At 36.6% G+C, this 19,209-nt stretch overlaps 1 protein-coding gene across 4 annotated transcripts in view; it reads right to left on the bottom strand.

Moving 5' to 3' along the window:
- CACNA2D3 (calcium voltage-gated channel auxiliary subunit alpha2delta 3) overlaps window positions 1-19,209 on the bottom strand; it is a 425,193-nt gene that overhangs the window by 132,929 nt on the left and 273,055 nt on the right. For all 4 annotated transcript variants that reach the window (XR_008462276.1, XM_009910018.2, XM_054162207.1 and 1 more), the window contains exon 13: window positions 14,436-14,569. Coding sequence is in view for 3 of the 4 variants with exons in the window: in XM_009910018.2 (XP_009908320.1) it covers window positions 14,436-14,569 (134 nt within the window). In the remaining variant the exon portion in view is untranslated. The remainder of the gene's footprint in view (window positions 1-14,435; window positions 14,570-19,209) is intronic.

Raw genomic sequence — 19,209 nt, 5'->3', positions numbered from 1 at the left:
ATAGTATGCTTGATTCCAGTAAGACACGTTGAGAATTCCACCTCTAAATTCAGGTCAACTGAGGGTCCTGTCACACAGAACAAATAACTCTATAAAGTTTTCCAGTACTGTTACTGCACACAGTTGTCATGGTTTCCACATTTGCTAATAATCTAGTATTGTTTTGGGCCCTTCATGGAAATGCGTTTGGTATTATCAGAAAAAGAAAAATTACAGACACTAACAACATGGTAAACAAACCACAGGCAAAGGAGTCCAGTATCAAGGATGTTGCACTATTTCTTGGATCAGATAACCCTGAGGCCAACATGAATGAAACAAACAAAGCCATGAAAAGACCTGAAATACTCCACTTAGAAGCAAGTGGCATATATTGCAGAACCAGTAGATCTGTACTTCATGCCAGACCTCATAAAAGTCCCTCCCTATCTTTACTGTAGGCTAAGTACTAGAAAGTTGCTATAAGGTCTTCCCAAACCCTTCTCTTCTCTAAGCTTACCCCTAAGTTGTATGCACTATGTAGCTGAAGGGCCCAGACTATCCAAGAAACCAAGTCTTAAAGTATTAAAGTAAAATACACTAGAATTTTATGAAGTTACTGTTCTGTTGGAACAGAATTCAACCTTCTGCTTGTTTGAAGAAGAGCAAAACAAGAAGTTTGTTGTACAGAGAAACAAAAATAACCTAAATCCATTTTCTACTTTTCTAATAATGATTGCATTATCTTTGTAAAGAATTATTGTATTGCAATTAATTTTTTGTAAGCGTTCACAAATAAAGATACAATTCTTGTTTCACGTCACTGCCCTCTTTTCCAGTCCTATTCTTTTACAAAGCATTTAAACGTCACCAGTCTCCAAAAAAGGCTAACTACCTTGCTGATATGATTGTTCCATAATCAGGTCAACAGAGATGCCAGTAAGTAATCAACAGATGAATACCATCTTGATAGTACAGCCATTTCTGTAAATAGTTTCTGGTCTGCACCAAATTTAATATTATGCATAGCTAAGTTGATGGTGGTTTGCAACGTTCAGACTCATCCTGCACATGTCACGTCCTGACTCTGAATTTGCCACTGAATTTATGTATTAGAACTTTTACATGTTAGAAATAGACTCTCAGGAAAGATGTGAAATATTGAGGCAAGCACATAGGCCCTGTCCTTAACACCACAGCAGGGAGGAGAATGTCACATACAGCAGTGAAGCTCCCGAGAAAAGAATGAGACAGAAAAAAAAACCAAAAAGAACAGAATGCTCAGTGCATACATGTGCCAGGTACTGTGCAATCACAGGATCACAGGATGTTAGGGGCTGGAAAAAACCTCCAGAGATCGAGTCTAACCCTGCTGCCAGAGCAGGACCTGGAAGGTCTCACAGGAATGCATCCAGATGGGTCTTGAAAGTCTCCAGAGAAGGAGACAACACAACCTCTCTGGGGAGCCTGTTCCAGTGCTCTACGACCCTCACACTGAAGTTCCTGAACCTCATGTTGAGGTGAAGCCCCCTGTGCTGTGGTTTATATGCATTGCTCCTTGTCCTATTACAGGGTGCAACTGAGAAGAGCCTGCCCCCTCCCTCTTGACCCCCAGCCCTCAGATATTTATAAACATTTATAAAGTCTCCTCTCAATCTTCCCTTCTCCAGACTAAAGCCCCAGGGCTCTCAGCCTCACCTCATACGGCACATGCTCCAGTCCCTTAATCATCCTCATAGCCCTCTGTTGGACTCTTTTGAGTAGATCCCTGTCCCTCTTGAACTGGGGAGCCATAAACTGGATGCAATACTCCAGGTGAGGTCTCACCTCCCTCAATCTGCTGGACACACTCTTCTTAATGCACTCCAGGATCCCATTGGTCCTCTTGGCCACAGGGGCACATTGCTGTCCCATGGATAACTTGTATCCACCAGGACTCCCAGGTCCTTCTACATGGGGCTGCTCTCTAACAGATCACCTCTTAACCTGTGGTGATGCAGTTTATTCCCAGTTGCAAGACTGTGCACTTATGCTGTATAATATAGCTTGTCTGTTCATGGTATCATATAAATAATTAAATGTAAGGTAGGTAATGGTTTCTTTACATGCATAAAGAAATGCAAAGCATTTCATACATTGCTAAAAATAGCCAAAACTTGGGAGAGAATAGAAAGAATATCAAAAGCCTCTTTAAAATGTACTTTGTTGCTGTATGACACAGCATTTAGATATTGTAAATCACCAAAATTATAATGTGTGTCCTTATTCTCCAATTCCTACAATCATTTAAGCACTATAAGGACATCCTATATAATGATATGCCTACGTGGAGTAAAAAATAAAATTCAGCCTCCTGCTGTTCCTGGTGTTAAGATTGAAATATAAATACTAAAAGAGTGACATTAACCTGCAGCTACTGGGACAACATCTGTAAGGAAGATGCACCTGATTTTTCAAGGGATTCAACACAAACTCCTTTTTTGTTCAAATAATTGTTTTACTGTGCTACCACTTATTTTGCAGTAACTACAGCTTTTTAGTCAAGGACAGACTGTGCACTGCATGCAAAGTATACCAGTGAGAGGAAATGTAAATGTTGCTATGGAGAAGACAGTCATCAAATATAGATGAAAGCTACAGTTCTACTCCTCTCTTTACAAGGAACTCTATAAAGATGACAGAAAGGATAGAAGTTAGCTCTTGTGAAACATGCAAAAGAGAAAAAACAGGAGCTGCAAACATATCAGATAGGAATTAAGAAGGAGTAGAGCACACTATGAAGCTACATACACATTTCAAACATCTTTGTAACAAAATGGCTCCACTCTTTGAAGAGTTTACACATTTTCTAACAGACACAACTGTTGACTAATGTAAATGATGAACAATTTCTAATGCACATTTTCGCAATCTTGGTTTTAAATCTAAATATGTTCAGATTTTGAAACAGTTCATCAAGTTAGATCACATCTGCCTGCATCTGCTCTCCATACTCATAACAAAATTCTTACATTTTTCCTGTAAGAGTAACGGGCTAAACACTGGAGCACACTGCCCAGAGAGCTTGCGGAGATGTGCAAAATCTAATTGGACATAGTCCTGGGGAACCTTGCTCTGGTAAATCCTGCTTGAGTACAGGGCTGGACTAGATGATCTAAAGGAGGTCCTTTCCAGACTCCTTTATTCTGTGACTCCATGACTGTGATTCTTTAAACTACATCATTAATTGTTCTCTCTTTTTAATGAATACAAAATATTTAGAGGAAAGATTGCATTTAAATTACTCAGAATAATCACTTTAAAAGGAAAGTTTGGTTAGATACTTTAGTCATAAATAACTAATTCTATTTTTTAACAATTATGTTAATTTAAAAAATAAGACACATGATTGAAGATTGAAGTAGCAGAACTGATTCATGGAATGTGACACTCCATGACCATTCCACACACCATGAACAAAATATTGGCCTCTTGCATGCATGTTTAAAAGGAGTGAGTTCTCCTTTTAGTAATTACATCAATAAGGAAAAACTTCCCTGGAATAAACATAACTATACTGAATATTGAGGTCTTTACCATTTTGCTATTATATAAATGTCATTGCCTGCAATAGAACAAAAATCTCTGAACTGTTCCTTAGTATTACTATACTGTTTCTAATGCATATTCTTTTGTAGTGTATATGAGCTGCTAAATAATCATCATTATAAGAAAACCCCAAGCAAACAAAGAAAAAAACCCAACCAACCAAAAAAAATAAAACCCCCAACCAGACAAATAGAAAAACCCAACCACCAAAACCCCAAACAAACCACAAAACCAAAAAAACCCCACCCAAAACAACAAAAGCAAATACTTTTCTGTAAAAGCTGTCCTTAAATAGAATACCACTGTAGGATCCTTGTGCCAACTCCTAGTATACAGTTTTTAGGGATTTTGATGGTTTACCTAGAACTAAGCAATGTAAAGTAATATTCTGGATGACTGCATTTTCCTTCTGAAAAAAAAGAAATACATCAATGCAGGTGAAATGGCTCTTATGAATTCTGGAGAAGTCTCATGTGTTCTAAACATCCTCGTGATGATGCTGATATTGCTGAAGAACATGCATTTACCAACCTGATAGCTAATCATTGAGGGAAATGTTTTCTTAGAAAGGCCTGATTTGACAAATGGTTTGGAGCAAGGCTGAATAGCTTGCTGTCAAGCAATAAGAGCATTATTAGGAAATATCCTGTTACCATTTGTATTATAAAACTTCTCAGGATATCAGGTAGTGATAGGACTAGAGGGAATGGAATGAAGCTGGAAGTGGGGAGATTCAGCCTGGACATGAGGAGGAAGTTCTTCACCATGAGAGTGGTGAAGCCCTGGAATAGGTTGTCCAGGGAGGTGGTTGAGGCCCCGTCCCTGGAGGTGTTTAAGACCAGGCTGGATGAGGCTCTGGCCAGCCTGATCTAGTGTGGGATGCCCTGCCCATGGCAGGGGTGTTGGAACTGAATGATCCTAGTGGTCCCTTCCAACCCTGACTGATACTATGATACTATATTTCTGAATAAATTCTCCAGCAATTACTAACTTAAAAGTAAATATCAGCCATAATGACTGTGATAAGCATTAACCTTAACGTGTATACTGTATTATGTGTGTGACTGACTTGTATGTTAAATCTCCTGATTACACAAGAATATCTAAAAATAACTAACTTCAATATCTGAAGAACAATAGACAGAAGATAACTTTTTTTGTTCCCCTTTTATTCTCTCTTCTCTTCTTTTTTCTTGCACTGAATTCTGCCACTGCAGCAAAGCTTGAATGGCACCAATAATTTAATAAGTCTTTCTTATTATTTCAGGTTTTCACTCCAGCAGTGTTGATAAAGTATATTTCATCTTCATTACCCTCTTTCTCCCAGAAAGTCAAAAAATGGCATATGAGATCAAAGGATAGGATTTAGTGTATTACACTAAATTCAAGACCTTCCTACATTTTCATTTACCCTAAAAAAAATCTGTTACGTGAAAACTTAAGATGAAAACAGAGGAGGGAAAAAAGGTAATACATCTTACAAAATAGCTACAATTTCCTTATAATTAACACAATTTCACTAAAAATTGATGCAAAAAGATCAAAGACAAACAGTTATAATCTGTGAATTTCTTTAAGTAGTTTGCAGTAAGAGCAGACATATCCTCCTGAATTGTGAATTCACCACAGAATATGGAGATCTACAAACAAATTCTCCTTCTAGTTAATGAATTGTCACCTTTTGAGTTTATTTTGATGTCTCAACAAAACCAGAGAATTCCTCATGAAACAAACTGGAAATGAAAAGCATTTTCTGTCACCTCACCTAAAGGCACAGCATGTCATCAGCAGTCTGAAGCTGGAAATGGTCCCAAGCTGCTCTATCTCTAGTGTGCAGGTGTCTGCAAATGAGACCAATACCCTTTTGGCATGAATATGTCTGTTAGTCAAATTTAACAGCAGAGCAGTTCTTTTTAATTTGTATATAGTAACCAGTGGGAGAACATCCAGCAGGTGAAACCTACAAACTTTTGTAATTCTATGGATTCTTTTTGACATATATCCCATTAGTTTTCATACAAGAAGAAACAATTTGGTGCAAAGCAATCATGTCACAAGACACACCATGTTTACAGCAGAAGCAGCAAGAAGCTGCTTAACAATTTACAACAAGGTCCCAATATAGTATCTTTGTGCTTAATAGCTCTCAAACCAGCAAAACTAACATTCAAATTTTACTGAATCTTCTGATTTCCAAAATTTAATCACAGAATGTGTTTTATGAATGTAACCATTCTGAAACACTTTTAGAGCAGTAAATACTGGATTGCCCAAACACTAGCAAGGACTCCAGGATTTTTAAGACCCAGGCAAAGAACATTTTTGTGGGAACCCTGTAGAAGTGGACACTACAATCTCAGAAAGCTGAATGTGTTTGTGAGTGTACTCACATTATGCTCTTCATTCCTGAGTCCTCATGGACTGGCAATTACTTATTGTGTTGAGCTGTACTGTCTTACTGTGTCTTTGCACTCTCTGCCCTTTCTAAGCAACTGACAATTCTTCCTTCTTACTTTGATTGTAAATTATATGAGGAAGTTGTCTTATTTAAACCCTGTCATTATACATCAGCTACCATAGTAGTCTTTAGAGGGTTATTAAAATTTGTAGGTCTGGAAAATAATATCAGTAATGGCCAGTGACAAAATTAGAATTGAAGTCAGTGAAGAAGGGGAAAATCCACATTAAAATGGTCAGTACATTTGAAACAGTAAAATATAGTGTGGATAGTCACAGCATTTTGTAAGAAAGGAAACAGAAACAGAAGAGCATTACTGAATTACACTGTACAAGAACAAGCTGGTAGCATTATTGGGAAGCCAGGAAAAAAAAAATCTTCAGATATGACAAGGGTTGTAAAAAAGTAATTTAGTTTAAATATCTGGACATGCAAATGAAAAGGTAGAAGAATGTTAGAAGGATGTTAAAGCACTTGAACATAGTAAAACTTCCCTATTCTCATTTGAAACATCATTTAAAAATAAAAAAATAAGTATCACTAAAATATTCCTTAATATTCCTTTGCCTATCAAACTGAGAATATTCTGAAAAGAGGAACTACTCTTATTTGAAATTAGATATTTAATCTCTCTGTGCTCCAGTGATGCAAGATGAACAAAGGTCCAGCTATAGTTACCCTATCATATAAAATACTAGAAAAGAGACTCAATATATAGCCAAAAGCAAGATGTAACACTGCTCTGATTTTCCTTCTATGGTTTAATATAATGCTTGTCTTATTTGCACTACAGTGGGAGCTGAGCTGCTTAAGACTTATCTTTGCTGTGGCATTACAGCTGCTTGCTGATGTCGCAGGAAGAAGATAAAAATAAGTTCTGTATGAATGCCTCCCAGTACAAAGTACTGTAAAATGCATTTAAAGAACTCAACTGCATATCTCAAAGTTTGAACAAGGACAATTTGCATTCTGCATTTCTCATGTAAATGTACACTAGGAAAAATAATTATAATAGTAATCCATTTCAATGGAAATAAAGTAGTGTAATATTTATAGTCTGTGCCAGAGTTATAATGACTGTGGGGCGAGAAGTGAAGTGCCTCAGCATGTTCCACATGTTTTTAACACTGTTTCTAAAGGCTCTGGAGGCTATTAAATTTAATGAACCCATCTGCTATGAAATAGAGGTCCAAACATAATCAGTTTTCTCAGTGCCATATAATACAGATGGCATTCCATGTTCCACATCCCCAGCAGGAAATTTTATGTTCCTCTTTAAGTGTAGGATTTTGTTTTTGTTTTTGATGTTTTAAACATCTTTTTGATGTATCACATATAGCATTTTATAGTGTAAATACCACATACAGCAATCCATATGAAAAGTGTTAATTCATTAAAATAAATATTGCTATTTCCTCACAACATTTTTTCTAATGACTTTGACAACTAGCAATTAGCTCTCTGTAGTAATATTCTTTGCTTAATGCAATCACTGAAAATTGCCCTAATAGTGTAAGTTCCAGCACTAGCAGTAAAGTAAACATGTAATTTATCAAATGAAGCAGTTTACTTCAAAAAGCTGAAAAGTACACATAGTCATACAGCCATACATCTGCATTGATGCCATCTATTCTTATACATGCTCTTATGTGTATATACTGTGTTTGTATGGAACAATGCACAAATTATTCTAATTTAAAGCAAACATACTCCCAATATGTATTAGAAGTTTTCTTTTCCTTTGCACATCCCAGCATTCAAGGGTTTCAATTTGTGTGCTTTACTGGGACATGCTGCACCAGGACTCTTGTACTGGTGTGTGAGCAAAGGCCCAAAGCTCACATTTAAGTGGCACAGCATTCCTTGCACTGATTAGCACCCTGCTGCCTAACATAAGTAAATCAGATGTGCACTTTCTAACAGAAAACAACATCCATTGTTATTTTGAGCTGCACTGGAAAGATAATGAGAGTGCATTAATTCTATTCAGTTGAGCGGTTTATTCATTTACTATCTGGAGCACTCATTAAGTTTTGACACTTGACACAGATCCTACTGAATTTGAAACAGTTAATGTTGTTAATGGTAACTCATTTTTTTCTATATCCAGCAGTAAAACAAACAGATTAGAACTGTTTAGGAGAAAAGGAGAATACTTAATTATGGCAACTGGAAATTTTAGGCCACAGAAACTCATAAAAGTCATGGCTCAATTTTATTTTTTTTTTTATTGAACTGTCAATGAAGATTTCCATATGCAGCCAACTAATCATGGATGTTGCACTTTATATATAAATACCTGCATAATGTGGGGTTTTTATATATTTGTACAAGCAGCTGCATTGGTCACCATTGCTAATGTTTCAAGTACTGGCCCAGATCTGTAAGATTCCAGTGCTAATACAGCAGACCATAATTTCTAGACCAGATGGTCTGCAACTTCAAACTACAATCATGCTCTTACAGAAGCTTTGAAAAAGATGAAATGATCAGAGATGCTTTATTTTTCCAGGAAAATAATTCCCTGGTCTACTTTCCTTTTCTCCTTTGTCAGAGTCTCAAAGGACAACTGCAGATCTATGGGAGACAAAATGGAGCTTGCAGTACTTTATTTTAAGGACAAACCTACCTGTTAGAAGGCCTTGATATCCTAATACTAACCAAAATAACTAACACCACAAAGTGAGAAAAGGAAATGCTCATGGGAACCTTTGGATCAGTCAGTGGTGATGACATCCTCTGATAAAGAGCTGTAAATTGTTAGAGATTAAGAGATCTTTGGCCACAAAGGAAGGGTCAAAGCATGTAACCAATCCCATAGTGGGGCTGGGGGGGGAAGCTAATACAGATCTCTAGGATGTAAAACTTTTTTTAAATGTACTGCCTGTGTGTACATTTTCTTTTCACAGTTCCTGATTAATGACATTCTCTGACATTCAGTTCTACAGTGATTACCAATATTTACTTGCTGTAGACATGCGTGAGCTTTCTGAACACTCTAATCCATTTTAATGAATACCAGTACTACAGTCTAGAAGTCAGTTTTGTAATAGAGGCCCAGGGAATCTTTTACTGTGATATAAATGCTAATTACACCCACTTCTTATAACAGCACAATTAACTTGTGCTACCAAATGTATTTGAAGATATCTCTGGGATTAGAAGCTACTGGAAATAGGGTACTATTCAATTATTTTTTTTTTTTACTTCATAAAAGCTATTTTGTGCATTGAACACAAAGAAAATTGTATGAATGAAAGAAGCACTAAAAAGCATTTTCATACCATACCAAAAATTCCTAGATAGGAAAAAAATGCCAGCATAATAGCTTTCAGTCTATAGGACTTTCTGTTTAATCTCTGTACATTATACACAGGGCTTCGTATACACAATTCCCTTTGCTCCTCTGTAACTGGCTCAGAATTCACCATTTGACAAAGAACTATATCCCAGAATCTAAATATTCGTGATGAAAACATTTGGATTCTGATGTGAGAGCTGAGAAGGGTGAACTTCCTATACTTCCTACTGAATTTCTGCAAAGGACTTGAACCAGAGCAAAAAGTATGTCTGCATAGTACTTGGTTTTGGTTTGTTGTTGTTTGTTTGTTGCTTTTTTTTAAGGATGAAGATGAATAAATGGAAATTATTCGATCATATATGTAGTAACATAATTGTAACATCCATCATAGGCATTTCAAAAATACTTAGTCTAGGCTTTAGCTCAGTGGAGCTACCTGATTTGCTGCCCTTGAAAGAGGAAATAAGGTTCTTGAACTGTTGCCTTACCAACACAGTACCAGTTTCTTTGTCAGAAATTATATTTTTTCCCAAATCCCTACTTCAAAAAAAAAAGAAAGAAAAATGTCTGGTTTGTTTGTTTTGTTTTTTTAACAGCAATTGTAGAATTGAACTAACATCACTCATTTAATGTACATCCAAGAAGGTGTAGATAATGTAAACGAAGACACAAAATATAGTATTTAAACACTGAAGAAATGCATAAAGAGTACAAATCACTCACCATTCATTTTATGACAAATTATTACCTGTAATGACTCAGATAGCTTTTCTGAAAAATGAAGGCCTAAATTCTGAAGCACCAGACAGTCACCTCAAAATATTAAATTAAATAATAATTTGCTCTTTCTATGCAGAGGAATCCTCCAGCTGGAAACTGAACAGAGCCAACATGGTAACGTATGCCTGAATCTGCTCACAGCTTGAAACTAATAGCCTGAAGGAAATGAACTGAATGGTGCATTAGATTCAGAGAACATATCCAGGTACATTTATGAGAAACAAATTTCACCAGGAAGAGTCAAAAAGGGTCCAAGTAGGTCCAATTATGCATCCCAATAAACAAAGTCTCAATTGCAAGCTTTTAAATGGTGGCAACTCAGAGGACAGTCCAGTCTGCATTTCCAGCAGCAAAAAGTAATTTTTCTCCACATTCCAGATGTTATCCTAAGAATCAGTTAAGGGCTTCTGTGGTTTACAGATGATTAACCATAATCCAAAGAGACTGCCTTACAAAGCTATCCGAGTCCATATCAAACTGCTGACTAGAGAGCTATAAATGGAAAAGAGACCCAGCCATGGGAAAGGTGTAGAAGAGGACTCTGAATCAGTGGACTAGACACTGGCTGGCATGTATCACATACTTCAATCCCAACATTTTAGCCTAACAGTGTTGGCAGCACTTAAACTACTAGCCTATTACAGGACTATCACTCCACTTACTGTGAAGCTGACTTTGCAATTAGCTGAATATAAGCCTACAAAGAAAGATTATTTCTCAAATGAATGATTACTTAAAGTAAGGAATCATCCCAGCTCTCCACAGACATTAATTTAAATGATCTCATAAATCTTTTATCTTTCTCTGACAGTACGTGACATCTCTGGAAATTGCATCATTGCATCTTTCTTTGAAATAAATGTGTGTTTGAGTCAATGATATTTCCAACATTAATTCCTAGGTTTAAGGGATGGAACAAAAAATTTTCTGACAGAGGTAACTAAAACTGACCCTATGAGCTGTCTGGTTACGATTTCAAAAAGGTGGGAAACACTTGGGTAGGAACAAAGTCTAGGGGCAGAAAAGAGAGCTAGTTCACCCAGAGACCTAGTCTCAGTTGCTTTATAATCCCTTCAGCTATCAGAGGTGTAATCCTGACACTGTCAAAGGCCTGACAGTGTCACAGGCCACACAGACCTGACATACATACAGGTTCCTCCATGTTGCATTTTCTGTGTGATGAATCTTGTGAGGAATTCCCAGGGTTTATTTGGTTTGGGTTTTTTTTTCCTAGCAGTAAGTGAAGCACCAAAGTGTCAAAGCTAGGCTGAATAGGCAGCTGTAAGAACATTCTGCAGACATCCTTTTACAGGAAAGGTGATCAGACACAGGAATTAGATGCCTTGGTTTAGTAGCAAAATACTTTGGGGAATATCCCGAAACGGTAACGAACACTTAAATACCCTAACTTCTGGCTTTAACAGATGACTTTGTCCTGGACAAATATTGGATGAGAACAAGCTGAGGCATCAGGGGAAATGTTTTATATCGTAAGACCTATTCCCATCCAGCTTCTTTCTGTTTGGATCCTAGTATGTTCCAGTATAATTTGCTTGCTTAGAACAGCACAGCTGGTCAATTCGCTCTGGTGTTTGGTGAGAATGGATAGGAGTACACCCCATGCTGTTAGGGCACAATGACATTGATTGCAACCATGTACACATAACCCTGAGAACCTAGCTGTGGCTGTTCTGACAGAGCTGGATGATAAGAACATTTAAGCTGTCTGGAAATATTCTACTAAATAGGAAAGGTCCAAGCAGCAGCTACAAAGAAGCAGGCACACAAACTGTGAAATCAAGACATTATGGAATATGTAGAATTATTTAGGTGACACTTCCAATGCCAAGACACCAGAGATAGCCAGGAAATCTGTCTCTGAAAATACCGCTTGGGCAGCTTTAGATGAGGCAGAAGCACATCTGGTTTGTTGCAAGGTTCCCTTCATTGCTATTTCTGGATTTTTTTACGTGATTACCCTAATTTATCCTGTTCCTCTGTCTATGAGGGTTTTTTTGAGGGGAGGAGGAGGAAGGAGAAAACTAGGTTGCAACTAAGTAGATCATGGTATTCTATTTTGAAAATATTTTTATTTGTTGTTGTTTTTAATATTATCCAACCCATTAGGGTCCTGAGCAGAATTTTCAGACACTTAAAAAATGTATGTGTGCTTGTCAGTACGTACATGAGTGTACCCATTTATACATGTATATATATACATAGATAGCTCTGTGTGTCGTGACATTAATTAGCCTTAGTCAAGAGAGTGGAAAAAAGAAGAGACAGAGATGAAACTGCAAGTATTTCATTTGATTGCAGTAATCCAGCTTTTGTTTGGATTGAAACAGTTCCTTTATTCAAGGATGTAACAGCTCCTTTAGTTTTTATTGTCCCATTTTCTCAAGATTCCCTCTCTACACTCCCTCTAGTGTTCTCAAATTCACTTGCATTTACTCACCCCTGCTGTATTCATTTAGTATTTCATGCAAGATTAAGTTGTTCATTTTCCTTAGTCTTTCCATAACCTACAGAAGAATCACTGAAAGTTAGAGTAACTTTTCTGAATATTTTAATCCCTGCAATGATCAGAGAAATACAGATTAACAGGTGAAAGAGAGAATAAAGTATAAAATCAATTCTGAAACAGTATTTTGTACTTTGTTGGTAGGTAAAGGGGAAGACTTGGTGTTGAGAAAGAAGGAAGATTTTGTATGCAGCACTTTTAATGCAAGAATCATAGGCAAAGGACAAGGTGGTGACATGCCTTAAACCACCACTAGCATGGCTCTCTTCCTGCTACTTTCTCTAGCAAATGTACAAACTCCCATCAACATACACACACATTGATTGCTTGAGGCATATAAAAGCAGTTCAGTAAGAGCTAGATGTTCCTAGTCATCTCCCTGTTTCATGGGATGAACCAAAAGGATGCTGATAGCAGGTAGTTTCTGTTCATCTCATCTTTGCATGACAACAAAAAGATTAAAGAGAAGAAATGGGAGACTGGATTTAAAAAAAAAACAGCATGAGAACAAGAGGACACAGTCTCAAGCTGTGCCAGGGGAAGTGTAGGCTCGAGGTGAGGAGAAAGTTCTTCACAGAGAGAGTTGTTAGCCATTGGAATGTGCTGCCCGGGGAGGTGGTGGAGTCACCATCCCTGGAGGTGTCCAAGAGGGGATTGGATGTGGCACTTGGTGCCATGGTTTAGTAGTCATGAGGTCTTAGGTGACAGGTTGGACTTGATGATCTTTGAGGTCTTTTCCAACCTTATTGATTCTATGATTAGTGTTTATTTTATGTTATTCTACCCATGGCCACAAGTCAAGAATAGAAAAGATCTAAACAAATGTGAAAATGAAGAAAAACTATTTCCAGGGTGGGGATTTTTTCCCCCTAGAATGTTTTTTAAAAATTGATTTAAAACTAAACCTTCTAGACTCAAAATGAAACAAATTAACCCTCAAATATCAACATGAAGTTGATGAGATTCTCTCACATTGCTCCATCTCCATGACAGTAAAAATTTAACCCAGAAAGAAACAGTTTTGCCACTAGTCATCTCAGATAAATGACAGGTATTTGCTACAAATACTTGTTCTATGGATAATGTGCAACATGAAGTGTTTTATTTGGATCAAAAGAAACTTAATATAAAACCTAAATAGCTAAAAAACTATTTCAGGCCAACCCATGAAAATGAACAACTTTCATCTGCTGATGGTAAATCTGACACCTTACCTCAAATGATACAGAAGTATCAGGAGCACTCAGTCGCTGCATAATGGAAAGGTTTGCTTCAACTCAAATGTTTCACAATGAAATCAAATTGAAATTGGACACTTATGGCAATTTTTCTAGCTCATCAGCCATTCAATCCACTTTTAAAGGCAGAATCTTCTAATTTTCCCCCACAGTTATTCCCTAGATGTTGACTACTCATCTTTGTATACTAAAAATAGTGATTCTTGTCAGTCCATGCTTTTATACTGATATATTCATTGACATGTTTTAAAACATACAGAAAAATAATCTAATCAATTTCTGTTCAGTGGCAATTTTGTGTATACTTGGAGATCACAAATTTTAAAGTTAGGCTGTTAGTCAGGTTTGCTTCATCATTTTAATTGTAATTTACAATATATAAATACCTGCTAATATTCAGCAATCCTGCATTATTTACTTGTAACATAAAGATATTGAGTCCTCATTCTTGCACCAAATTGGGACATTCCAGCATCACAGCTGCAGGACTAGTGTTTCTACCACTACTATTTTTGCTCCTAAGTCCTCATTATAGACCATGGTAAATGCTTTATCATGCAGACTTACAGTGCTGTCAATATACGCTTCAGTCCATACTACATCATGCTCTTGGTCAATAACCTTTGGTCGGCTAAGAACATGAAGGTATTCCATGACATTTTCTTGCACATCAGCTAAAGTAGAGATCTGAGTAAAAAACCCTGTGAAAACACAAAATTCCAAGTTAAAAACCCAACAGAACAAAAAAGTAAAGACGACTACAACAAGAGGTCCAATTTATTTTATGTCTCATCCACTTTGTCTGGTTTCAAGAAACATTACAGATTAGAATTACAGTTACAAAACAGTAGTTGCATATGCTCGAAAATGCACATCATTATAGAACGTGACTAAGCATCAGATAACAGCACAAATGCCAGGTCACAGAAAAAGTAGACTACAACTAGAATTGCTTGGCTTAGTGATCATATCTTTGTTAATCCTTTAAAACATCTCCTACAACCTGAAAGCACTGAGAACAGCAGTGGCCACAGCTGTTTGAACTGTCACCACTTCCTTTTCAGTGCTTAGATATCAAGTATGTTTATACATCACAAACTTGGCATCTGGAGCCCACATCATGGAAGGGTGTTGAAGGACTGACAAGTTTCAAGGCTACAATTTCATCAGGCCTTATTTAAATGCATCACTTAACGTTCATATACTTTCATTTTCTTTAATGAGAAAAGGCCAATATGAACTTTTCATGACAGAGGCCTTACTATAATTCTAGTCTTGAAAAGATCATAACTTCTGTGGGGCTGCAATATTATTCTTCAGCAGAAAACATGGCAGCTACAAGGGAGTTTTGAGCTGTGTTTATTGTAGATAGGGCCAATCTTAGCGAGACTGCAAGGGTACTGTATAGACTGCATGTTAGAACTTTCCAATTCAATACACCTGCCAATAATTCATGTACTGCAGAACTGATGCTTCTAAGTACATTTTACCTATGTATGAATTAAGACATGGTGTAAGAACAGGCTGTATAGAAGACATATATAAAATGAGAGAGTAGCTTAACGCATATTTTCAACACTTAAGAAAAAAGCACAGGTTGCAAGGGTTTTTTGTACAAATAATTTCATTATAGTATGATCACAAATATCCTTAATACAGTATTCATACTGCTCAAATATTCAACATCCTGCTTAAGGAATTTTATTTATTTCATCTTTTTTACTATTTAATCCAATATTGTGTGAGGACATGAACTAAGGTTTATGTCTTGATTCAAAACAGGGCCATTTTTGACCTAAGGTTTTGAAAGTTTTGTCAACTATAGAGCATAAAGACTGACATAAATTTAACTAGGAAATCTATACTTGAAAAAGTGTAACTATATGTATATGGGGGGGGGGGGGGCAGGTGGGGTAGACAAAAATTAGAGTGTACTTTCAAGAATTATTCAGTTAGTACAGTTATAGGAAAACCCAGTGTATACATTACTCATTCTGAAATGCTGCCTGCTCTAATGATGGGACTTCTGAGTCTCTCACCCAGTTACCTATCTGGTCCTTTTGATTTGGTCTAAATGTCAATACATAGTCCAAATATGCCAAAAGGAGCTACCCACATAGAGAATCTCATAAATTATGCATATGCACATGTACTTATGTACATATACACGCTGTGGTTTATAATGCTTTTAATCAAGCATCAAAATACTTCAGAACTGTGTAAATCACTCATTGTACAGGTGATGACCTGCATTTTCCTAAAGCAGCTCAGCGTGCCTGAACTTTGGTATGTCTCATTTCGGAAAGCTTAAAAGAGAATCAATATCCAGAGGCCATATCCATCATTGTTCCTTTGTCTCAAGTTGCATACTGAAAGCACAGACCATTGAGAAATTCAGAAGCACAAATAACCTAACCCTCCTTTCTCCTTTCTTCCTTCATCTTAAACTAGTGTACAATGGCTATAAGTGAAAACTAGAATACTGAAAGGAAAGAGCAAAAATTCTTCAGTTTTCTGTAGGAGAATTAAAGGAGAGGACTGACTTCCACATACGTTCATATCTCCTTTTCTCTTTCTACCAAACACATACTTTCAGTCGTCCCCATGGACGAGTTTTCTGTTGGCTTAAAGAGTACACTTAGCCACTGTTTTGTTTCAGATTTCTATGCAATTCCACATCACAAGTCCAATACCTTTTGCTGGCTTGAGTTTATGTATTTCAGTCCATAGTATGTCAGTACTTGTGCTGCTTTTGTGCAGTGTGCAAAATTACAGTTGGAGCAAAGATCTGCTTGCACTGAGTAATGTGCAGTAAATATAAGGACGCCTGCAGTTAAAGACTTTATATGAATGACCATATTAAAAAATGTCTGAAAAACTGGAGGTGATTAATTAACTACTGTTATATCTAAGGTGACAGAAAGGTCTGAGTTTGTTGGTTTGGGGGGGGTTTTTTGGGGGGTTGGGGTGGGATTTTTTTGGTTGTGGGTGGTTTTGGGTTTGGTTTTTTTTTGGGGGGTGTGTGTGGGAAGGGTGGGATCTTGTTTGTTTTAATCAAGCAGCACTTTTTTTACCTAAACAAATTGAACTCAATTATTTAACACTTATTAATGTCATACTTCATTAGAATTGAAACCTTAAAGACTCAATTAAGAATCTCTTCCATGTCTATGCCTTGAAAATTCTTTAATCACAGCCTATTAATTACCTTTGAGGTAAAGAATACTTTACTTAAATGAGCATGCATTTTGATTGCCTTCTGAAATGTTTGTGAGTTTTTCAAGTGATAAACTTTGGCTTGATTACTGAAACAAAAGTGAAGAAAAACTTAGGAACAGAAAACAATACTTAATGTGAAACACTTCAGTGTTGTTCCCATACAGGTTTATACATGTAACAGATTACTGATAACGATGAATAGTTTTACCTTGTTTTGCTTGTTTCTTTTTTTTTTACTATTCTTCAAGTGGTTGTGTATTACATTAGGTATTTCTCTCAGTAATATTTCTGAGAATGCATATAATATCACAACTTACATAGAAGTCTCCAAGCAGCAGGATACAAAAGTATTTATTTCTTCTTGCAGTACCTATGAAACATATGTCTAAACTGCACAAGAGTTTTTAGCTTAATTTTCTAAGACTAAAAATGAATAGTAAGTCTGAATCAATTTCATATAAACTTAAACCTTGAACAATAAAGGTCTTAAGGACAAGTGAAAATTTGTGACTATCCCAAGACTGAAAGAAGTGATATTGGATTTGGAAGCAGCCAGGTGGTAAATCAGCACATGCATATTGGCATGCCTGCAGTTGCAGACTGGCCATGCAATGCTCCTTGCCTAGTGAGTGTGACGTCTGAAAAAGTCACAGTTAGCAAGTACTATTAATGCAAAAAAATTCGTTTTTTTAAAAACCATAACTGTGTTTAACAGATTTATCCCTATACCAGGCCACAACAGATGAAAAGTTGAAAGTATTAGAGAATGTATTCCTTTTTATCAGGTTGCTTCAAATAACTGAGTGCACCGAAATATAAAAATTGTTACCAAACATATATACAAAGCAAGACTTAGATGAAGATGGTGTTAGAAGACACAACATATGGATTCTCTCCAGGTTCTTCATAATGCCATCTCAGGGCTGGATTTAATTTGTAATTTCTGGTAGAGTTCCTCTCTCTCATTGAAGGTTTTGTCTGTTTAATCTCCCTATCAATATGGTCTGTGCTTTTGTAGTTCATATTAGAAAACTCTACAATGATTTTACAGTTCCCATAACTGTGCAATATGAAAAATTACCTGTCTTCTGTGAATTTATGGTTCATCTATTTACTTTGTTTCTACAAGAATTTAAGTTTTATCTTTCTTTTCAATTAAGTAAAGGGAATTGTAAATGCTACATGCATTGTATTTCCAGTATTTTAAATGCTTGTTCTAGTATTTCTTTTTCAATCTTTTAATGGGACAATTCTAACAAAACTTACTTTATTACAGCTAGGGATTACATTAGGTAATATTCTCTTAGTTAGTTTTCTCTGTATTTAGACTTTTTGATGATTCATGTGTTTGTGGCTGTGTGTAACAAATCTCAAATATCACAAGAATTAGCTTCCTAAAGTGCCAAATTTACCCCTCTTATCCAATGAGCAGAGGTACCCCATGGTTTTAAAAACCTTACCTGTCCTATATCAAGGTTTAATCATCAGATAAAGACACGCTCTGAAGTCCCTGAGCACAACTGCTCAGGCCATGTAAGCAATAGCAGCAAACCCACACTTGAATTTTTTCATACTAACACCAGCATCTTAGCTTCCTGGTGTGTGAATTACACCACCTTAGAGCCCCTTAAAGTCAGCACAGTTTTGGTTTTTTCCCCCCTCCCCAGAATGAAAGAAATCATGAAGGAAATGTGTAAAATTTGATAGTGACAGTCATGAAATCTGTATAATGTGGTTAAAGACAGACAGGCTCTGTAAGTGAGTTGCTTTTTCCATAGTATGCAGTCCTTGCAATGGTTTTGGTTGCCTTGTTTTTCTTTAAAATGTCTACCATCAGACTCATAACTTTTCAAAATGCCTCCAATGGATTTTTACATGGAGTTCAGTGTATTTCATTTTCTGGACACTGTGCAAAAGAGCTGCAATATTCTTGCAACTAATAAAACATCAGAATTTTAAAATCCTCTTTGCTTAGGGTCTAAGGAGAGAATTCATTGTTTCACTGCAGCTGTAAAAGTCCCATGGGGAATAGCCCTCCTCACTCCACCCCCCACCCCCCCACCTAAGAGGCCTCTCAAGCAGGTGAACAGTATCTGTAACTGGCTGCCTGCCACCCCCCAAC

The sequence above is a fragment of the Dryobates pubescens genome, chromosome 1 (assembly GCF_014839835.1).
Source record: "Dryobates pubescens isolate bDryPub1 chromosome 1, bDryPub1.pri, whole genome shotgun sequence".
NCBI lineage: Eukaryota > Metazoa > Chordata > Aves > Piciformes > Picidae > Dryobates > Dryobates pubescens.
Note: the sequence above shows the minus strand (reverse complement) of the source record. Positions and strands in the feature narration are given on the sequence as shown.